This window comes from Eptatretus burgeri, chromosome 16 (assembly GCF_056783735.1).
Source record: "Eptatretus burgeri isolate ZD-2024b chromosome 16, Ebu_testis_v1, whole genome shotgun sequence".
In the NCBI taxonomy this organism is placed as follows: Eukaryota; Metazoa; Chordata; class Myxini; order Myxiniformes; family Myxinidae; genus Eptatretus; species Eptatretus burgeri.
In genome coordinates, this window is record NC_140976.1 from 38,743,648 (window position 1) to 38,758,981 (window position 15,334).

At 44.8% G+C, this 15,334-nt stretch overlaps 1 protein-coding gene across 11 annotated transcripts in view; it reads right to left on the reverse strand.

Annotated features, from left to right (window-relative positions):
* The window catches only part of LOC147010886 (uncharacterized), a 122,270-nt gene that overhangs the window by 88,136 nt on the left and 18,800 nt on the right, over positions 1-15,334 (reverse strand). Inside the window, exon 1 of one of the 11 annotated variants that reach the window (XM_085860145.1) lies at positions 579-707. The exons of 9 other annotated variants lie outside the window; for them this stretch is intronic. In XM_085860145.1, the coding sequence (XP_085716271.1) occupies positions 579-662 (84 nt within the window). In that variant the 5' untranslated portion in view covers positions 663-707. Of the gene's footprint in view, positions 1-578; positions 708-15,334 lie in introns of those variants that run through there. One more of the 11 variants, XM_085860150.1, reaches the window with a different exon arrangement.

A 15,334-nucleotide genomic window follows, 5' to 3' on the forward strand; every position in this document is an offset into this window, starting at 1 on the left:
GATGTCTTCCGGGGGTGGTTTTGCACAAAGTTCTTTCATTCCAGGAAGACCCAGGAAACAGTCTAGCCAAACAGATGCATTGGGGGATACTCTGCTGCAAGGTCAACCTCCGCTGTATCTCAACAAAAGTAAATCTCGAATCCTTTGCATTCCCTTTTAGTTTCTGCAAAACTGATCAGAATCAATCCTCAAAATTTACATCAAGTGCACACAACAATGCTCGTTTTTTTTTTGTTTCTTTCTTTCTTTTACTCTTTCATTACCAATTAAATTCCAGTTTCATCTTACTTTGTTGCACTTTTCCTTTTTAAACCCAATTATATATCACTTCCCCCAAAAACACAAGCCGCGCTTACAAAAAAAAGGGTAAGTGCTGCTTCCCTGCTTGGAACTCAGAATTTGAAATAATAGACCACAGACAAAACGCTAGGAAGGCAATAGCAAACCACCCAGTATAACCCAAGCCATGAAACTGCTTCGGCAGCACCAATACACTGTTCGAACAGAGAGAATCGAACATCAAAAATTGTAAAAGTGTAAACAAGTGAAGACAAGCAAGACAGCTGGCTTAAGATCACCTCCGAAAGATTGCACACACAATCACTGGTCCTTCCCCCGCAAACTCCGCACCAATAGTGTTCTCTAAACGTGGAGAGAATCATTCTGTACACAGGCTGCAAGGACTACAATAAAACAAGGATGAGCCAAAACAAAAGTACGAGTCGTCAATCTTAACGTGACCATTCTCAAACCAAATGCCAAGCTTGTGGAAAGTTTCACAGTAATACAAAAAAACAAACAAAAAAAACAACAGATAAAAACAGTCAACCAACACAACAGCAGGCCTTCACTCTTTCCGCCTCCCCACCTCCAAAGATAACCAAAATGCAAAAACAGGTTTCCAAAAGGCAATTCCCAGAATTGTTCTTTCATTTCCAGAAAGCTTTACTCTGCAGGTCACATGCTGTTCTTATCCAAACCTCCAATCATAACATCGTGCCACAACAGTGGGGCACACTTCCACAAAATAAATAAATCTGTGCAAAGAACTGAGACAATGTTAATTACAGAAACAACTAGAAGGGCACTCAGTAGAGCGCATGATTCCACCACGTAATGCCTGATCCACAAGAACAAATTGGGCCCAATACATTTTTGAAATATCATGCTTCCAGTACTATATTGTTTTTGGCCCTATCTCTTCTCAATGGTGAAGAATCACTTTTAAAATTAAATAATTTTCGTATCCAAATCTGGATTCAGATCTTCACCAAAATCAAATCACTTCATCCTTGCCACACCCAACCTGTCCACCAAGTTTTGTCCAAATCCGTCCACAACTTTTTGAGATAGTGTTATATATCATTTTTAGCCCTATCTCTCAATGGTGAGGAATCTTTTTTTTCTTATTCTAGCAGTCGGATCCTTATCTTCACCAAAATCTAATCAGTTTGTCCTCGTCACACACCGAACCTATCCAAAGTTTCGTCCAAATCCGTCCACAACTTTTTGAGATATCCTGTACACAAACAGACAGACAAAAAAGGGGTGAAAACATAACCTTCTTCACCTTCGGTGGTGGTAACTAACGTATAATTGTTGAATTAATGTACAGGGTGGAAATAAAGTCTGGAAACATAGAATATGTCATTCTGTTAGTTTGAAGATGTCCTTGACAAAAGACGAACACGTTGAGGTGATACTGCTGGGTGGACGCAAGGGCTGGTCATTTTGAATGATAGCAGAGCACTTCAACGCATCATCCCATTTATTCAGTGAAAATCAGACACTAATCATCTGAGGCAACGCATCACGGATGCATGTGCAGGGATTGATCGAAATGCTGCATAAATGCACCACGTTCATTGCAATTTTGCACAACGCATTGAACTGTGCATTTCTCATGAGGGACAACACATTTAACATGTCATGTAATGTCATTGAACATATCATGAATTGCAATGTAATGTCAATAAACCATTTGTAATGTATATTCGCTGATGTTTCCAGACTTTATGGCCACCCTGTATAATTTTTTTTTTTGAAGGGAAGGAGTGGATTCTGGGCAAGCTAGACAACTCCAGAAGACCACAGACCCACCCATGCAAGCACAACAGACAATTATAGACTAGCAAAGGTACCCAGCATTGCCCAACAATGCCAAGTCCCTCCTCCAACCCCACCCCCACAACAGGTGGTGGCTTGTGTATTTATAAGTTATTAATTGCGAGAAAATGACGGTGGAAAGGAATGATAATGGGCCAAATGACCTCTGCATGACTGTTTAAAACCCCCTCGTAAAGTGTACCAAGGTTTAAAAAAAATAAAAAAGAAGTGATCCTATAAAGTTTCATCTCAATTAACTGCAAGAGCTCAGAGGAGCAGTCTCACAAAACAAACACATGTCGAATTTGCTTTTACATAAAAAATAACATCGCTCAAAGCTCCAAATGAAATGCAATAACATCCTAAATGAAAGCAGATCACACAAAAAGGGAGAACAATGCAATCTTGTGTAAAATAAATTAAAAATAAATCACACCAGATGACACTACAGTGGCCGCACACCACGGTGCAGATGCAGTGACCAGTTATTACAAAGGAGAATGGGATGAATTTTTTGTTGTGTTTAGCAGAGTGACAGTCCGTGTAGAGTGAACTACATACTGTAGCGTAGGTGACTGAATGAACGAACGAATGAATGAACGTGCGCACGCACACACAGAGAACAACAAAAATTCAACAGCTTGGTCCATGAACCCTGATCCCTTACCGAAGCGGTGATGGACACAGAGTCCGTTCCTCCTCTTGAAACCCACAAATGGAGATAACCACCAAAACACACACACACACACACACTTTTGTTTTTCTCCTTTTTTTGCCGTGAATCAACACAAATATAGCGCAGGGTGGCACACGTGACTGAACTGTACAAGTAATACGTCATCGTTCACTTCACCTTCCCACGTCGCTCACTCGGCACTGCCGTCTGGTAAAAGGGCATGTGTGAACATCATGGGTCCACACCACAGGTATCAAAATACCACCCGTCACTAGCAAATTCCACAAGTCACTTCGCTGAATATGAAGGAGGGATCTTCTTAAGTTTTATGGCGTTTTCAGCGCCAGGAGGCACTATATATGCAATACGCCCAGACATAACAGTGGTGAACAAAGGAGCCTTCAGGTCATCTATAAATATTATATGGATTTCCTACTCTCTTTTAAAAATGTCAGAACTGCATTGCAGTCGGGAATGCTTCTGGTTCAAATGGCCGAAAAAAAAATTTCGGTCGGCAGCCACACGCCGATCCCAGCCCCATTAATACTTTGAAATAGACGCAATATAGTAAAAAAAATCTGTCTGTATAAATCACAGATCACATCCTCCTTGCCTTGTCATAATCGAGGGAATTTTAAAAACAGACAAGTCTGAAGACGACGATTGTTCACGAGCGGTATTTGACGATGAAGATTGTTTCAGAAGTCAAGGATGAGACAATGTGATAATGTTTGACCAAGTTATAAAAATGATCAACATGATGTGGTAGGAGTGACAGGTTATTAGCTGCAAAATGTCAAAAACCCGGTTTCGTTCAACATCTTTAAAAATTTGACCTTTGCATATTCTTTAAAGGTCACAAAACAATGTTGTGGACATTAAAATAAGGAAACGGGATACGTGCTATAGCTTATTGGAGTTAGTTCGTCGAAGAAGGTCGAAAACCCGGATCGATTCCCACAACTTTGAAAATTTGACCTTTAAAGGTCAAAGGTCAAGGATTATGACCTTTGGTGCAAAACTTCTTCTGGAACATTCCAGGAACAATATAACATTATATAGGCTATATGGCATTTCACACTCATCGGATTATCCATACTTTGATGAAATCAGTGTAAAAACAAACTTGAAGGGGGCGCCACGGGCAAGGTGTTCGAGATAGAGCAAAATGGTTTCAAGACTTTAGGTGGGGAATGACCTTAAGATTATGCATAAAAAATATTGTCATCCTCGCTCTCAAAGTTGGGCGGTTGTATGATTTTTATGTCAAAATTCGAAATTTAAGTTCGTGACCTTGTGACGAAAATGAAAAAAAAAAAAAAAAAAAAAAAAAAAAAAACCGAGCTCCGTGGGGCTATGCAGGTGCCATTGAGCTCACCAAATACCGAAACCCCTGCCAGATTCGACAAACCCCCTAGGAGAAGATGCAAATTGAAATTGGCTACCCCCTAAAAACACAATTCGCAATTTTCTAAGTTCGTGACCTTGTGGCCTTGACCTTGGGACAAAAATGAAAAATCGAGCTCTGTGGGGATATGCAGGTGCCATTGGGTTTACCAAATACCGAAATCCCTGCCAGATTCGACAAACCCCTCAGAGAAGAAAATTTTTTTATGTCAAAATTCGTGACCTTGTGACCTTGACCTTTGGAGGAAAATTTAAAAAAAAATTAAAAAAAAAAAAAAAAAAAAAATCGAGCTCCGTGGGGCTATGCAGGTGCCATTGAGCTAACCAAATACCGAAACCCGTCAGATTCGACAAACTCCCTCGGAGAAGATGCAAATTGAAATTGGCTACCCCCTAAAAACACATGTTTTTTTGGGCGTGGCTCCGCCCATAATGGGCGCACCACGCCCATTTTCAGGAAAACACAACTAGATCATGATATAAACCTCCCACCAAAATTTTGTCAGGATCGGATCAAAACCCACTGAGCTATGCTCAGGACAGGCAGACAGACAGAAAGCCGGTAGGCGGACATGGGTAGTCGACTACCCAATAGAACCTGACGCAATGGGCCCGTTCGATGGGGAATGACCTGAGGATTAAGCACAATAAAATTCATGATTCTAGCTTCAAGGGTTAATGCTGCAGATTGTTTTTTCGTGAAAATACCCCCACATTTAGAGGTTTTTCGGCCGGTGCTAGGCAACGGAGGGGTCCATAGCAACAGTTCTTTCTCACACATAACTTGGACAAACCATGAACCTCCCATATCAGTTTCATGTATATCTGACTCATAGTCTCTGAGATATAATGAACTTCGTTTTTTTTTTTTTTTTTTTTTTTCCGACCAGGGTTCTTTTTTTTTTTGTATACTTTGGTCGAGGCTCGTATGAGAGCTAACACACAACTCACAGCAAGGAGGCATGAGACAAGAGGGGCGGGAGTGGAAGGGACAAAACAGTGGGGAACGGACACATTAGGTGAACTGTGGAAGGGAGAGGGATGGGGATGGGACGGGGAACATGGCGAAGAGAAGATGTTCATTCAAAGTCTATCTTCTCCGACAGTTTTCATAGGATCCGCCTGGAAATTTTTGACAATATGGCTGAATGTACTACCCACAGTCGATTGGGGCCCGATTTTTGAAATTTATTTTTTATGATTTTTCAAAAATTTCAAAGTCCCGTTGCTCGGCAACGGTGGTGTACATAGCAACAGTTCTCATTTGCACACAACTTGGTCATGGTATGAACCTACCAACCAAGTTTCATCGAAATCGCCATTGTATTAACTGAAATCACCATTTTAAATACTGATATAATAAGGGTAGAACAAATCTCAAGAAAAAAAGTTTGTTTTTTTTTGTTTTTTGTTTTTTTTCGACTAGTTCGACTACCCAACATAGACGGAAAAACTGATAATAAGGGGAGAACAAATTTCAAAAAATTTTTTTTCTTCGACTGGATCAACGACCCAACAGACAGACACACAATAACGAATATAGTGGTCACTTATTTTTTTCGTGAAAATATAGTTCAAACCAATCAGCTTGTGGAGTGCTCACAGAGTGGCTTCAGCACTCCAACCAAACGGTTTAAGAATATTTTGTTTAACTTATGACCTTAACACCGTCTTAAATGTAAATTTGTAATTTTATTTTCAAAAACAACGTCAGCTGTGAATTTAAAAAAAAATAATAAAAAAATTAATATTACACCGCTTGCGACTAACCATGGCTTACAAACATTGGTGGATAAGGAACATTGGTTCACGAATAGGTATGAAGATCAGCGAAGTATACAGTGATTCATAGGTATGAAGCTCTCTTTCCTACAGAAACCATTACGACGTGTTCTAAAGCAAGGAATTTTTAGTAGGCCGAATCAAAATGGTGGCCAAGACCTCTGCGAGCTGAAGTTTGGCTGACCAAGGATAAGCTTTTCTTGAAGGTAATCCGTTAATTATCTTCAAAAGGGGAGTTCACATTTACCTAAATACCCAGTTTTCATGGATGCACTCCCTTGTGAGGTGGCCTTTGGATCCTAGGATCCTGAGTTCAAATCCCACTTGACTGTTGAATACCAGGTGGGATTGACTCTGCCTGTTATCCTTCTGAGGTCGGCAAAATGAGTGCCAGCTTGCTAGTATCCTGTGGCGGAGTGGTGACCTGTCCAGGATTGTGCCCGATAGCCAAGGACACTGCTTAGGCAGCACCAACGCTCTGCACAGAGTATGGTCCCAATGGATGGATGGACTCCCTTGTTGTTCACTTATCATGCATGCAAAGTTTGGGGCCCGCAAGGTTTCATGGTTTTCGAGTTATGGAGGACACACACACTGCCCGACTAACTGACTGATGCACTCACTGACATTTATTATTATAGATAGATAAACTGAGCTCAAAAGGCATCATAACACAGCCACGTGACCTATTCACAAGTCCTAATCCATCATGCTTATATTACGCAAAGTCTGAAAGCATTATGTTAGTTACCTTCACCACCGAAGGTGGAGGAGGTTATGTTTTCACCATTTTCTGTCTGTTTGTTTGTTTGTCTGTGTGTACAGGATATCTCAAAAAGTTGTGGACGGATTTTGTGGACAGGTTGGGTGTGTGACAAGGACGAACTTATTAGATTTTGGTGAAGATCTGGATCCGGATCTGATAATTTTTTTAAGCGATTCTTCATAACCGCTACAACCTCCTCACCCAAAACACCACAAGCACTATGAAAGTTGGCACCCTGGACACTCACCACTATCCTTTGAGGATATTGGGGAACCATGAACATTATCCACCATAGTGGATGCTTGAATTCGGAACATATTGGCATGTAGCTCAAAGCACAAGTTTCCGCTGGGGTTCATTCAACATCATCTGGATAGCCCTGATGCTCCACAAAATCGAGACCCTCATTTTGTGCCCAGCGCACGTTCATGGCCAGAAAGCTCTTCCAAAAACCCGCACCGCATGTTAATCTCGGAGCTCCATCGCATGGCTGAGTTCAGGGGCGAATGAGGCTATTTTCGGCTTCAGGGCCTCGCGGGGTGTGGCTCCTTCTGGGAAAAGCATCTGTGCACCAATGAAAGTGCTGGGGAATGCCTACAGATCGTTTTGATCCGAATTTTGGCTCCTCCTTCACCCAGCGTCGAGAAAATGGTTGCGAAGGGATGAATTGAGAGGCTTCGCGACAGTCTCCTTGCCAAGGTCTTCTGCAGAGGTCACACAGTCTTATGGGTGCGGAGAACTGGGCGAGGAGAGTCCTGACCTGATCGCAAGGAGAAAGATGGAGCAGAGCGCTGAGTGGGCAGAAAGCCAGACCAATCATAGACTTTAGCATTCATACTTACTCACGTTCTCTCTCTCATCTTGTGCCTCGTCCACTGCGGATGCACCAGAGCTAAAAAGAGCAAGCTACAGAGACGCACCTCTTCATTTTTCCTCTCTGCACCCTGCCTGTGCTTCATTTGCACCTCCCCACCCATGCACCATTGACACCCCCAGTTTTCTTCCACCCCCCCCCCTCCTAAGCAACTGGGTTTACGCTGGTCCATTGGCTGCGCCAAGTAACGTAGGGGTCATTTACACCTCGTACTGTCTCATCTTTCGAGCTATTCCAGTGTGTGTGTGTGTGTGTGTGTGTGTGTGTGTGTGTGTGTGTGTGTGTGTGTGTGTGTGTGTGTGTGTGTGTGTGTGTGTGTGTGTGTGTGTGTGTGTGTGTAAGATTGCAGAAGTTTTTATCAAGTTAGCTCTGCAGTCTTCTTTTCGAAATATTTGCATTTCTATTGCCGCACCTCGAAAATCCTTGCTCTTCCTGTTTTTTTAATTGCTGTGTATTAAAACCCTTTATTGTTCACATGCCCTTTCCTCACCTTAATAATAAATTGTTTATATTATAAATGTACCCAGCTCGTTCTGTCTTTTCTTTCAATGATCCAGCGTAGTCCACGCAAAGGTTGTCCAGGAAGTTCTACCCCACCAATTTGCTCTTATTAGCCGGTGCGTACTTTGCAACTCTGCTTAGCTGCACCTGATACGGTAAGTTAACGCAAGTATGCATCGAGGTCACGAAACTCGCTTGGTACGGTCAAATCCACCTGAAACGGTACCACACAAAGTCGTGTAACCCTGCCAGGATTGACAGTACCAATCGGCGTTTGTGGTTGCTTAGCAACCCGCTGGCAGGCGTAGTTATCTGTGCCCGGCGGCTTCAGCACAACGTGTTCAAGAGGAATCTGAGTGCTTCCCCTTGTGGTCAAACTCGAAGTCCAGACCTGTAACAACATCGAAGCATCCCCTTCCCAAAAGTTATCGGAATTAACCAGAAATAAATAGTGTCTTATCATTCATTCCTCATTTTCTCCACCCACAACCCGACGTGATCCTCCATACTTCAAATTAATCATTTTTATAATTGCCATGAAATTTCAACGAAGCATGAGAAATGGTATACAGTGGGGAGAACAAGTATTTGATACACTGCCGATTTTGCAGGTTTTCCCACTTACAAAGCACGTAGAGGTCTGTAATTTTTATCATAGGTACACTTCAACTGTGAAAGACAGAATCTAAAACAAAAATCCTGTAAATCACATTGTATGATTTTTAAATAATTAATTTGCATTTTATTGCATGAAATAAGTATTTGATCACCAACCAACCAGTAAGAATTCTGGCTCTCACAGACCTGTTAGTTTTGTCTTTAAGAAGCCCTCCCATTCTCCACTCATTACCTGTATTAACTGCACCTGTTTGCACTCGTTATCTGCATAAAAGACAGCTGTCCACACTCAATCAATCAGACTCCAACCTCTCCACAATGGGCAAGAGCAGATAGCTGTCTAAGGACATCAGGGACAAAATTGTAGACTTGCACAAGCCTGGGATGGGCGATATGACAATAGGCAAGCAGCTTGGTGAGAAGGCAACAACTGTTGGCGCAATTATTAGAAAATGGACGAAGTTCAAGATAACAGTCAATCTCCCTCGGTCTGGGGCTCCATGCAAGATCTCACCTCGTGGAGCCTCAATTATCATGAGAAAGGTGAGGGATCAGCCCAGAACTACACGGCAGGACCTGGTCAATGACCTGAAGAGAGCTGGGACGACAGTATCAAAGAAAACCATAAGTAACACACTACGCCGTCATGGATTAAAATCCTGCAGCGCACGCAAGGTCCCTCTGCTCAAGCCAGCGCATGTTCAGGCTCGTCTGAAGTTTGCCAATGACCATCTGGATGATCCAGAGGAGGAATGGGAGAAGGTCATGTGGTCTGATGAGACCAAAATAGAGCTTTTTGGTTTAAACTCCACTCGCCGTGTTTGGAGGAAGAAGAAGGATGAGCACAACCCCAAGAACACCATCCCAACCGTGAATCATGGAGGTGGCAACATCATTCTTTAGGGATGCTTTTCTGCAAAGGGGACAGGACGACTGCACCGTATTGAGGGGAGGATGGATGGGGCCATGTATCGCGAGATCTTGGCCAACAACCTCCTTCCCTCAACAAGAGCTTTGAAGATGGGGCGTGGCTGGGTCTTCCAGCATGACAACGACCCGAAACACACAGCCAGGGCAACTAAGGAGTGGCTCCATAAGAAGCATCAAGGTCCTGGAGTGGCCTTGCCAGTCTCCAGACCTGAACCCAATAGAAAATCTTTGGAGGGAGCTGAAAGTCTGTGTTGCCCAGCGACAGCCCCGAAACCTGAAGGATCTGGAGAAGATCTGTATGAAGGAGTCGGCCAAAATCCCTGCTGCAGTCTGTGCAAACCTGGTAAAAACTACAGGAAATGTCTGATCTCTGTAATTGCAAACAAAGGTTTCTGTACCAAATATTAAGTTCTGTTTTTCTGATGTATCAAATACTTATTTCATGCAATAAAATGCAAATTAATTATTTTAAAATCATACAATGTGATTTTCAGGATTTTTGTTTTAGATTCCGTCTTTCACAGTAAAAGTGAACCTATGATAAAAATTACAGACCTCTACATGCTTTGTAAGTGGGAAAACCTGCAAAATCGGCAGTGTATCAAATACTTGTTCTCCCCACTGTACAAGGGAGCATTCTTGTATAATACGAGCAGGAACCCTCAACGTACGGATGGGAGTAACCCTATCGGTCCACCGAACATGGATGGCGGCTTTGTGTCCAGGGAGTCAAAGAAACAAAATTGTTAAAGACAGCACCATGATGAATGTAGTAATCACCAGGATGAGTTGAGCTGAGGAACGTGAGAGATAAAGATGCCACAGCATAATCACCAAAAATGCAATCACCGCTGTGAGGTGAGGAAACACGAAGTGAGGAAAGTGTAATTTGCCACACCACCAAGATGGACCACTGTTTGCTGAGGCAGATAAGACGTGATAACAATAGACATGAACAACGATGCTGAGAAAAACAGGCACACCATATCGATCAGTGCCGTGACCAATCAACAAGTGATTATTGCTGACACCGCCACAGCCGCATAACTTCCATTTATTATAGACTTCTCGTGGATACATACATGAGGAAAGGGGGTGGGAGGCTAAATTAATGAAATTATAATTGAGAAATGCAAGAGGATTGGAGAGCAAAGTAAGGGTAAGTAAGTTACGGAGAGGTGAGGAGATAAATATTAGGGTGGGCGGTTGGGGTGGGGGATGGGGGGGCAAGGAAAAGGGTATGGAAGATTATGTGAAAAGGAATTCATACAAATCCCATCCTTTTTGCAAACACTTTAATAAAGAGATGGCATTTGCTGCTTATGAAACGCAACAGCTGATATAAATGACAATTTTAATTGCAGCTATGAGACTTGAGAAGCTATAAGACTTCTGACAAATTGACCCATTATGCATTTAATAGTCAGGTTGAAATAAATAAATGAATAAAAGCAAGACGTAGACATGTTTGCCGGTTTAGCATGGCATCAATCGGGTCAGAAGGTCTTTACTTTGAAATATATCTGCATTAACCATTCACTGACTGATATTAATGTTCGGGACCTTCCGGGTGACATAGAAAGCTGAAATTTCACATGCTGGAAATCGAAGCCAATAACCTCTTGGGTGGGATCTTGGGGGGGGGGGGGGTCACAGAACCCTCAGAATGTGTCCGCAAATGTAAAAATATAAATAAATGTCCGTCCGTCCGTAAAAACAAAGAAAAGAAAATAAATTATTGAAAATAAATCAAATGCAGGTGAGCAACCCAAGACAATGTGGAAGCACAGTTTGTTATTGCTTACAATGTGTAAGCATACCATAAGAGTACACACACGTATATATTGTTGCGGACCCAGAGTCGGGGGCGAGAAGACCACGAGAGGGGGTGGGGGGGGGGGGTAAGGCTACCTTGGGTTCCCACCAAACTTTCCGGAATCGCAGGCTGTTGCATACGGATAACTCCGTGATGCGGCGGGTCACTAATCGACCGTGAACGCCAATAACTCAACCACGTGACTTAGGGTCCTCCGTTTAATGTTACCCGGTTACCTAAAATAGTCACATGACCTAATTACCGGGAGACACGCCCTCGGTATGCCTTGTACAAACCGGGTCACCGTACCAGATCAGATGCAGCCGAGCGTAACTGCGAAGGTACGTACCAGCGAGAAGAACAGATCGTTGGGAGATAACGTCCCAGCTCGGCTAGGGTACGGCTTATGTATTCTATATAAGCATTTATTAACAATCGGGTGAGGAAAAGAATGTGGCACAGTCAATGGGGTTTATTATTATTTACAACAGGATAGCAAGGAATTCGTGGGATGTGACAAAAGGCAAGCAACTTACAAAAGCGGACACAGTAGACGTATTCCGTGATATCTTCCACACTCTTAACTTAAGCTGGGACAGGCACACACACACACACACACACACACACACACACACACACACACACACACACACACACACACACACACACACACACAATGAAGATGAGATAATCAGAAGGAAGGAGGAGATGAGGGCTAACGGCCTCGCACCGCGTTGCACGGTCAGCCGACCACGCTACTCAGTACACTTTGGGGACGCACCAATGAGCGATCCCACCTTGAGAGTCGGCGCATTGTCTCCTGCTAATTATTGTGCCGAGGCTCGTGAAAACGCATGCACCGGTCAAGAGAGTGTGCGGAGCAGGCAGGCAAGGAGGAGGCGAGGCAAGCGGAGTCAGCAGGCGAGTAAGGCAGGTGGAGTGGGTGGATGCCAGCAGGCGAGACAGGAGTCAGCAGGCGAGCAATGCGGGTGGAGTGAGCAGAGTGGTAGGCGCGGCAGGCGGAGCAGCAGGCAAATAAGGCGGGCAGAGTGGATGGAGCCAGCAGGCGAATGCAGAGGTCGAGAGAGAGGGCGGACGTGATCCGCCTTTTATAAGCCCCGTGGTGTAGGATGGGGTGACGACCCGAAGCGATGCATCGGCATCCGAATTGTGCACTCCGATTGAGCCCGGCCTCGCGCTGCCAGGCTCATACAGCCAGAAGTGGTCCCATTTGCACATCCGGCGCGACAAGGCTGAACTGCGGATTTGACTTGCACCAAACACCACGACATTAATCACCTTGCACCGAACTCCCTGGCCGTGTTCTGGCGATTGGCCGAGGGTCGCGTTGGTCCAGCATTCCTCTTAGGGCAACCCCCAGCACTCTGCGGTTAGCGCTGGTCAATGCGCTTGTTCCGTCCGCACACCACGCAGCCAGAGCGGTCTGGGTCGTGCAGCACACCTCTGCTTGGTGGAGACTGCAGAGGCGGAGATGTGAGGAGGAGCGGGATGTCCTCTCCCATTTGGTGGAGATATTGATGGCCGAGGTGGCGAGCGAAGGTTAATGGTGAGACGGCGTTGTAAATCAGCACGCAGACCCGAATGAAGAAGTGCGCCATGCGTGTCCCGTACAGTGCGGTGGTGATTATCACAGGACTGCGGCTGCGCGCCTGTCCGTTATCGTGCATTTGTGCCTGCTTCGCATTGTGTCATGAATTGAAGGAAAGGGTTGGATGTAAATCAGGGTTGAAAAGAAGATGTAGATATAATTAGACGTAGGTATAAGACCCATGCAACACACTTCGGCCCATTAAGCCATTAGACATGAGGGGAAGGTCTGACTGCATGAATACTAACGAAATAACTGTCTGGGGATCACTGTATGTTGGGTGCAGTTGCCTTTGAGGCATGCGGTTTCGCAGAACCGCAACAATATGTTACGCTGGAGGAGGAAAAAATTAGCGAGTATACCATGCAAGCGTGGTCTGTGTGTTCGCTTCGGTTGGAACATTTTTTCTAAGGACGTGTTTAAGTGAAGTTGGCTTTTTCTCATGTATGTCGTGAAGGCCGGTTATAGTTGAAATGGGAATGAGAAAGAAAAGTGCAATTCGTAAGTGTTCTCTCTATAAAACCGGACAACGCAACCAGACAAGGTCGGAGAAGCATGCATTTGGATGGGTCTTGGTATGTGTTTGGGCCGATCACCGATCACCCACCCACCCCTCCTCCTCCTCCTCCTCCTCCTCCTCCTCCTCCTCCTCCTCCTCCTCCTCCTCCTCCTCCTCCTCCTCCTCCTCCCCCCCGCCCCCGGTTGCATCAATGCAGAGCGAGCCAGACTTCACGGACGCCAAAGCTGACCTGGGTCATCTTGCAGTCCTTCACCGTGCTTAGTTTTGGAGACCTACCTGCCAGTATCCATCAAGACCTTGTCTGGTTTCTCCCCTTTGTGCATGAGTGGATAAGTGCGAGTGGCACCATCGGTTCTTTGTATAAAGTGCCTTTAGTTATTTATCTTTGTTATCAATGTTAGAGTCTGCCTTTTGTCTTGGGATTCTCCATTTTTGTCATCCTGGGTCCCCTTTCAATAAACTGTTACTCCTGACAACCCGCCATTATCTTGCATGCACGTCCACCTAAACCCCCTTGGCCCAGTCTGGTCAATCCCTGAGGGAGATATAATTTGTTGAGTGTTCATTTAAAGGGACCAGTGGAATTTGGATTCCGAATGGGGAGGGGTAGCCACGTTTCCCACTCAAACATGATCCCCTCAAATTCGGCCATTCGCAAAGCACATCACTTCAGATCCATGTGACAATGTATGCGTGTGTATGTATGTTGTTGTTGTTGTTGTTGTTGTTCGTCTTTCGGCTGCTCCCGTTAGGGGTCGCCACAGCGGATCATCCGTTATGATCCGCATCATGATTTGGCATAGGTTTTACGCCGGATGCCCTTCCTGACGCAACCCTGGTCGCCTCTTACGACACAGGGATAAGGATTGGGTTTTGCCATGATTCCGGGCTGCCCTACACCCTCTCATAGCGCGGCCCAGCGCAGAGCACCAGTCCTCAAGCAATCCTCCAACCCAAGCCTCCGAGTAGCCAGATTACAGGCGCACGCCACTACGCCCGGTTGCATGTGTGTGTACACACACACACACACACACACACACACACACACACACACACACACACACACACACACACACACACACACACACACACACACACACACACACACACACACACACACACTGTATATCAATCAAATAATCCATAGTGAGTTCTCTAACCTTTAGCTCAGTGGTTCTTAACCGGGGGTATCCATACCCCTTGGGGGCATGGGAACTAAATGCTGGGGGTATGGGACTCGATCTCTGAATATTCGTACATATTTAATATACTAATGGGAATTACGTGTACATGCGCTGCGAAGTTATTTTATAGATTGGATTTTTACACTTATGACAATGCCAACAACACTGCTCGAGGAATTGTCTGAGCTGTTCGCGCGCTCACGAATGAGCTGGCCTGACCCCAAATGTTCTGGCCTGACCAGAATTTCGTTCTGTTCTGGCCTGACCCCAAATGAGAGAATGCGTCATTTTGCGGCCAATGGGCTACGAGCGGATCAGAGCCGGGGCGGTCCTTTGCAAGAAGGTGGAGCCGCGACACGCGGTCCGCCCAATGAGAGCAGGCCACGCATGAGCAGGACCGCGCCCGAGAAGGAGGACATGCAAGAAAGAAGAACGAATAATTGCGCCCCGTCTGCTCGAGCGAGTAGTCTGGTTCTCCGTCTGCTCGAGCGCGTGATCTGCCTCTCTGGTCTACTCGACGCTATTTTTGGTACCAATTAACTGTT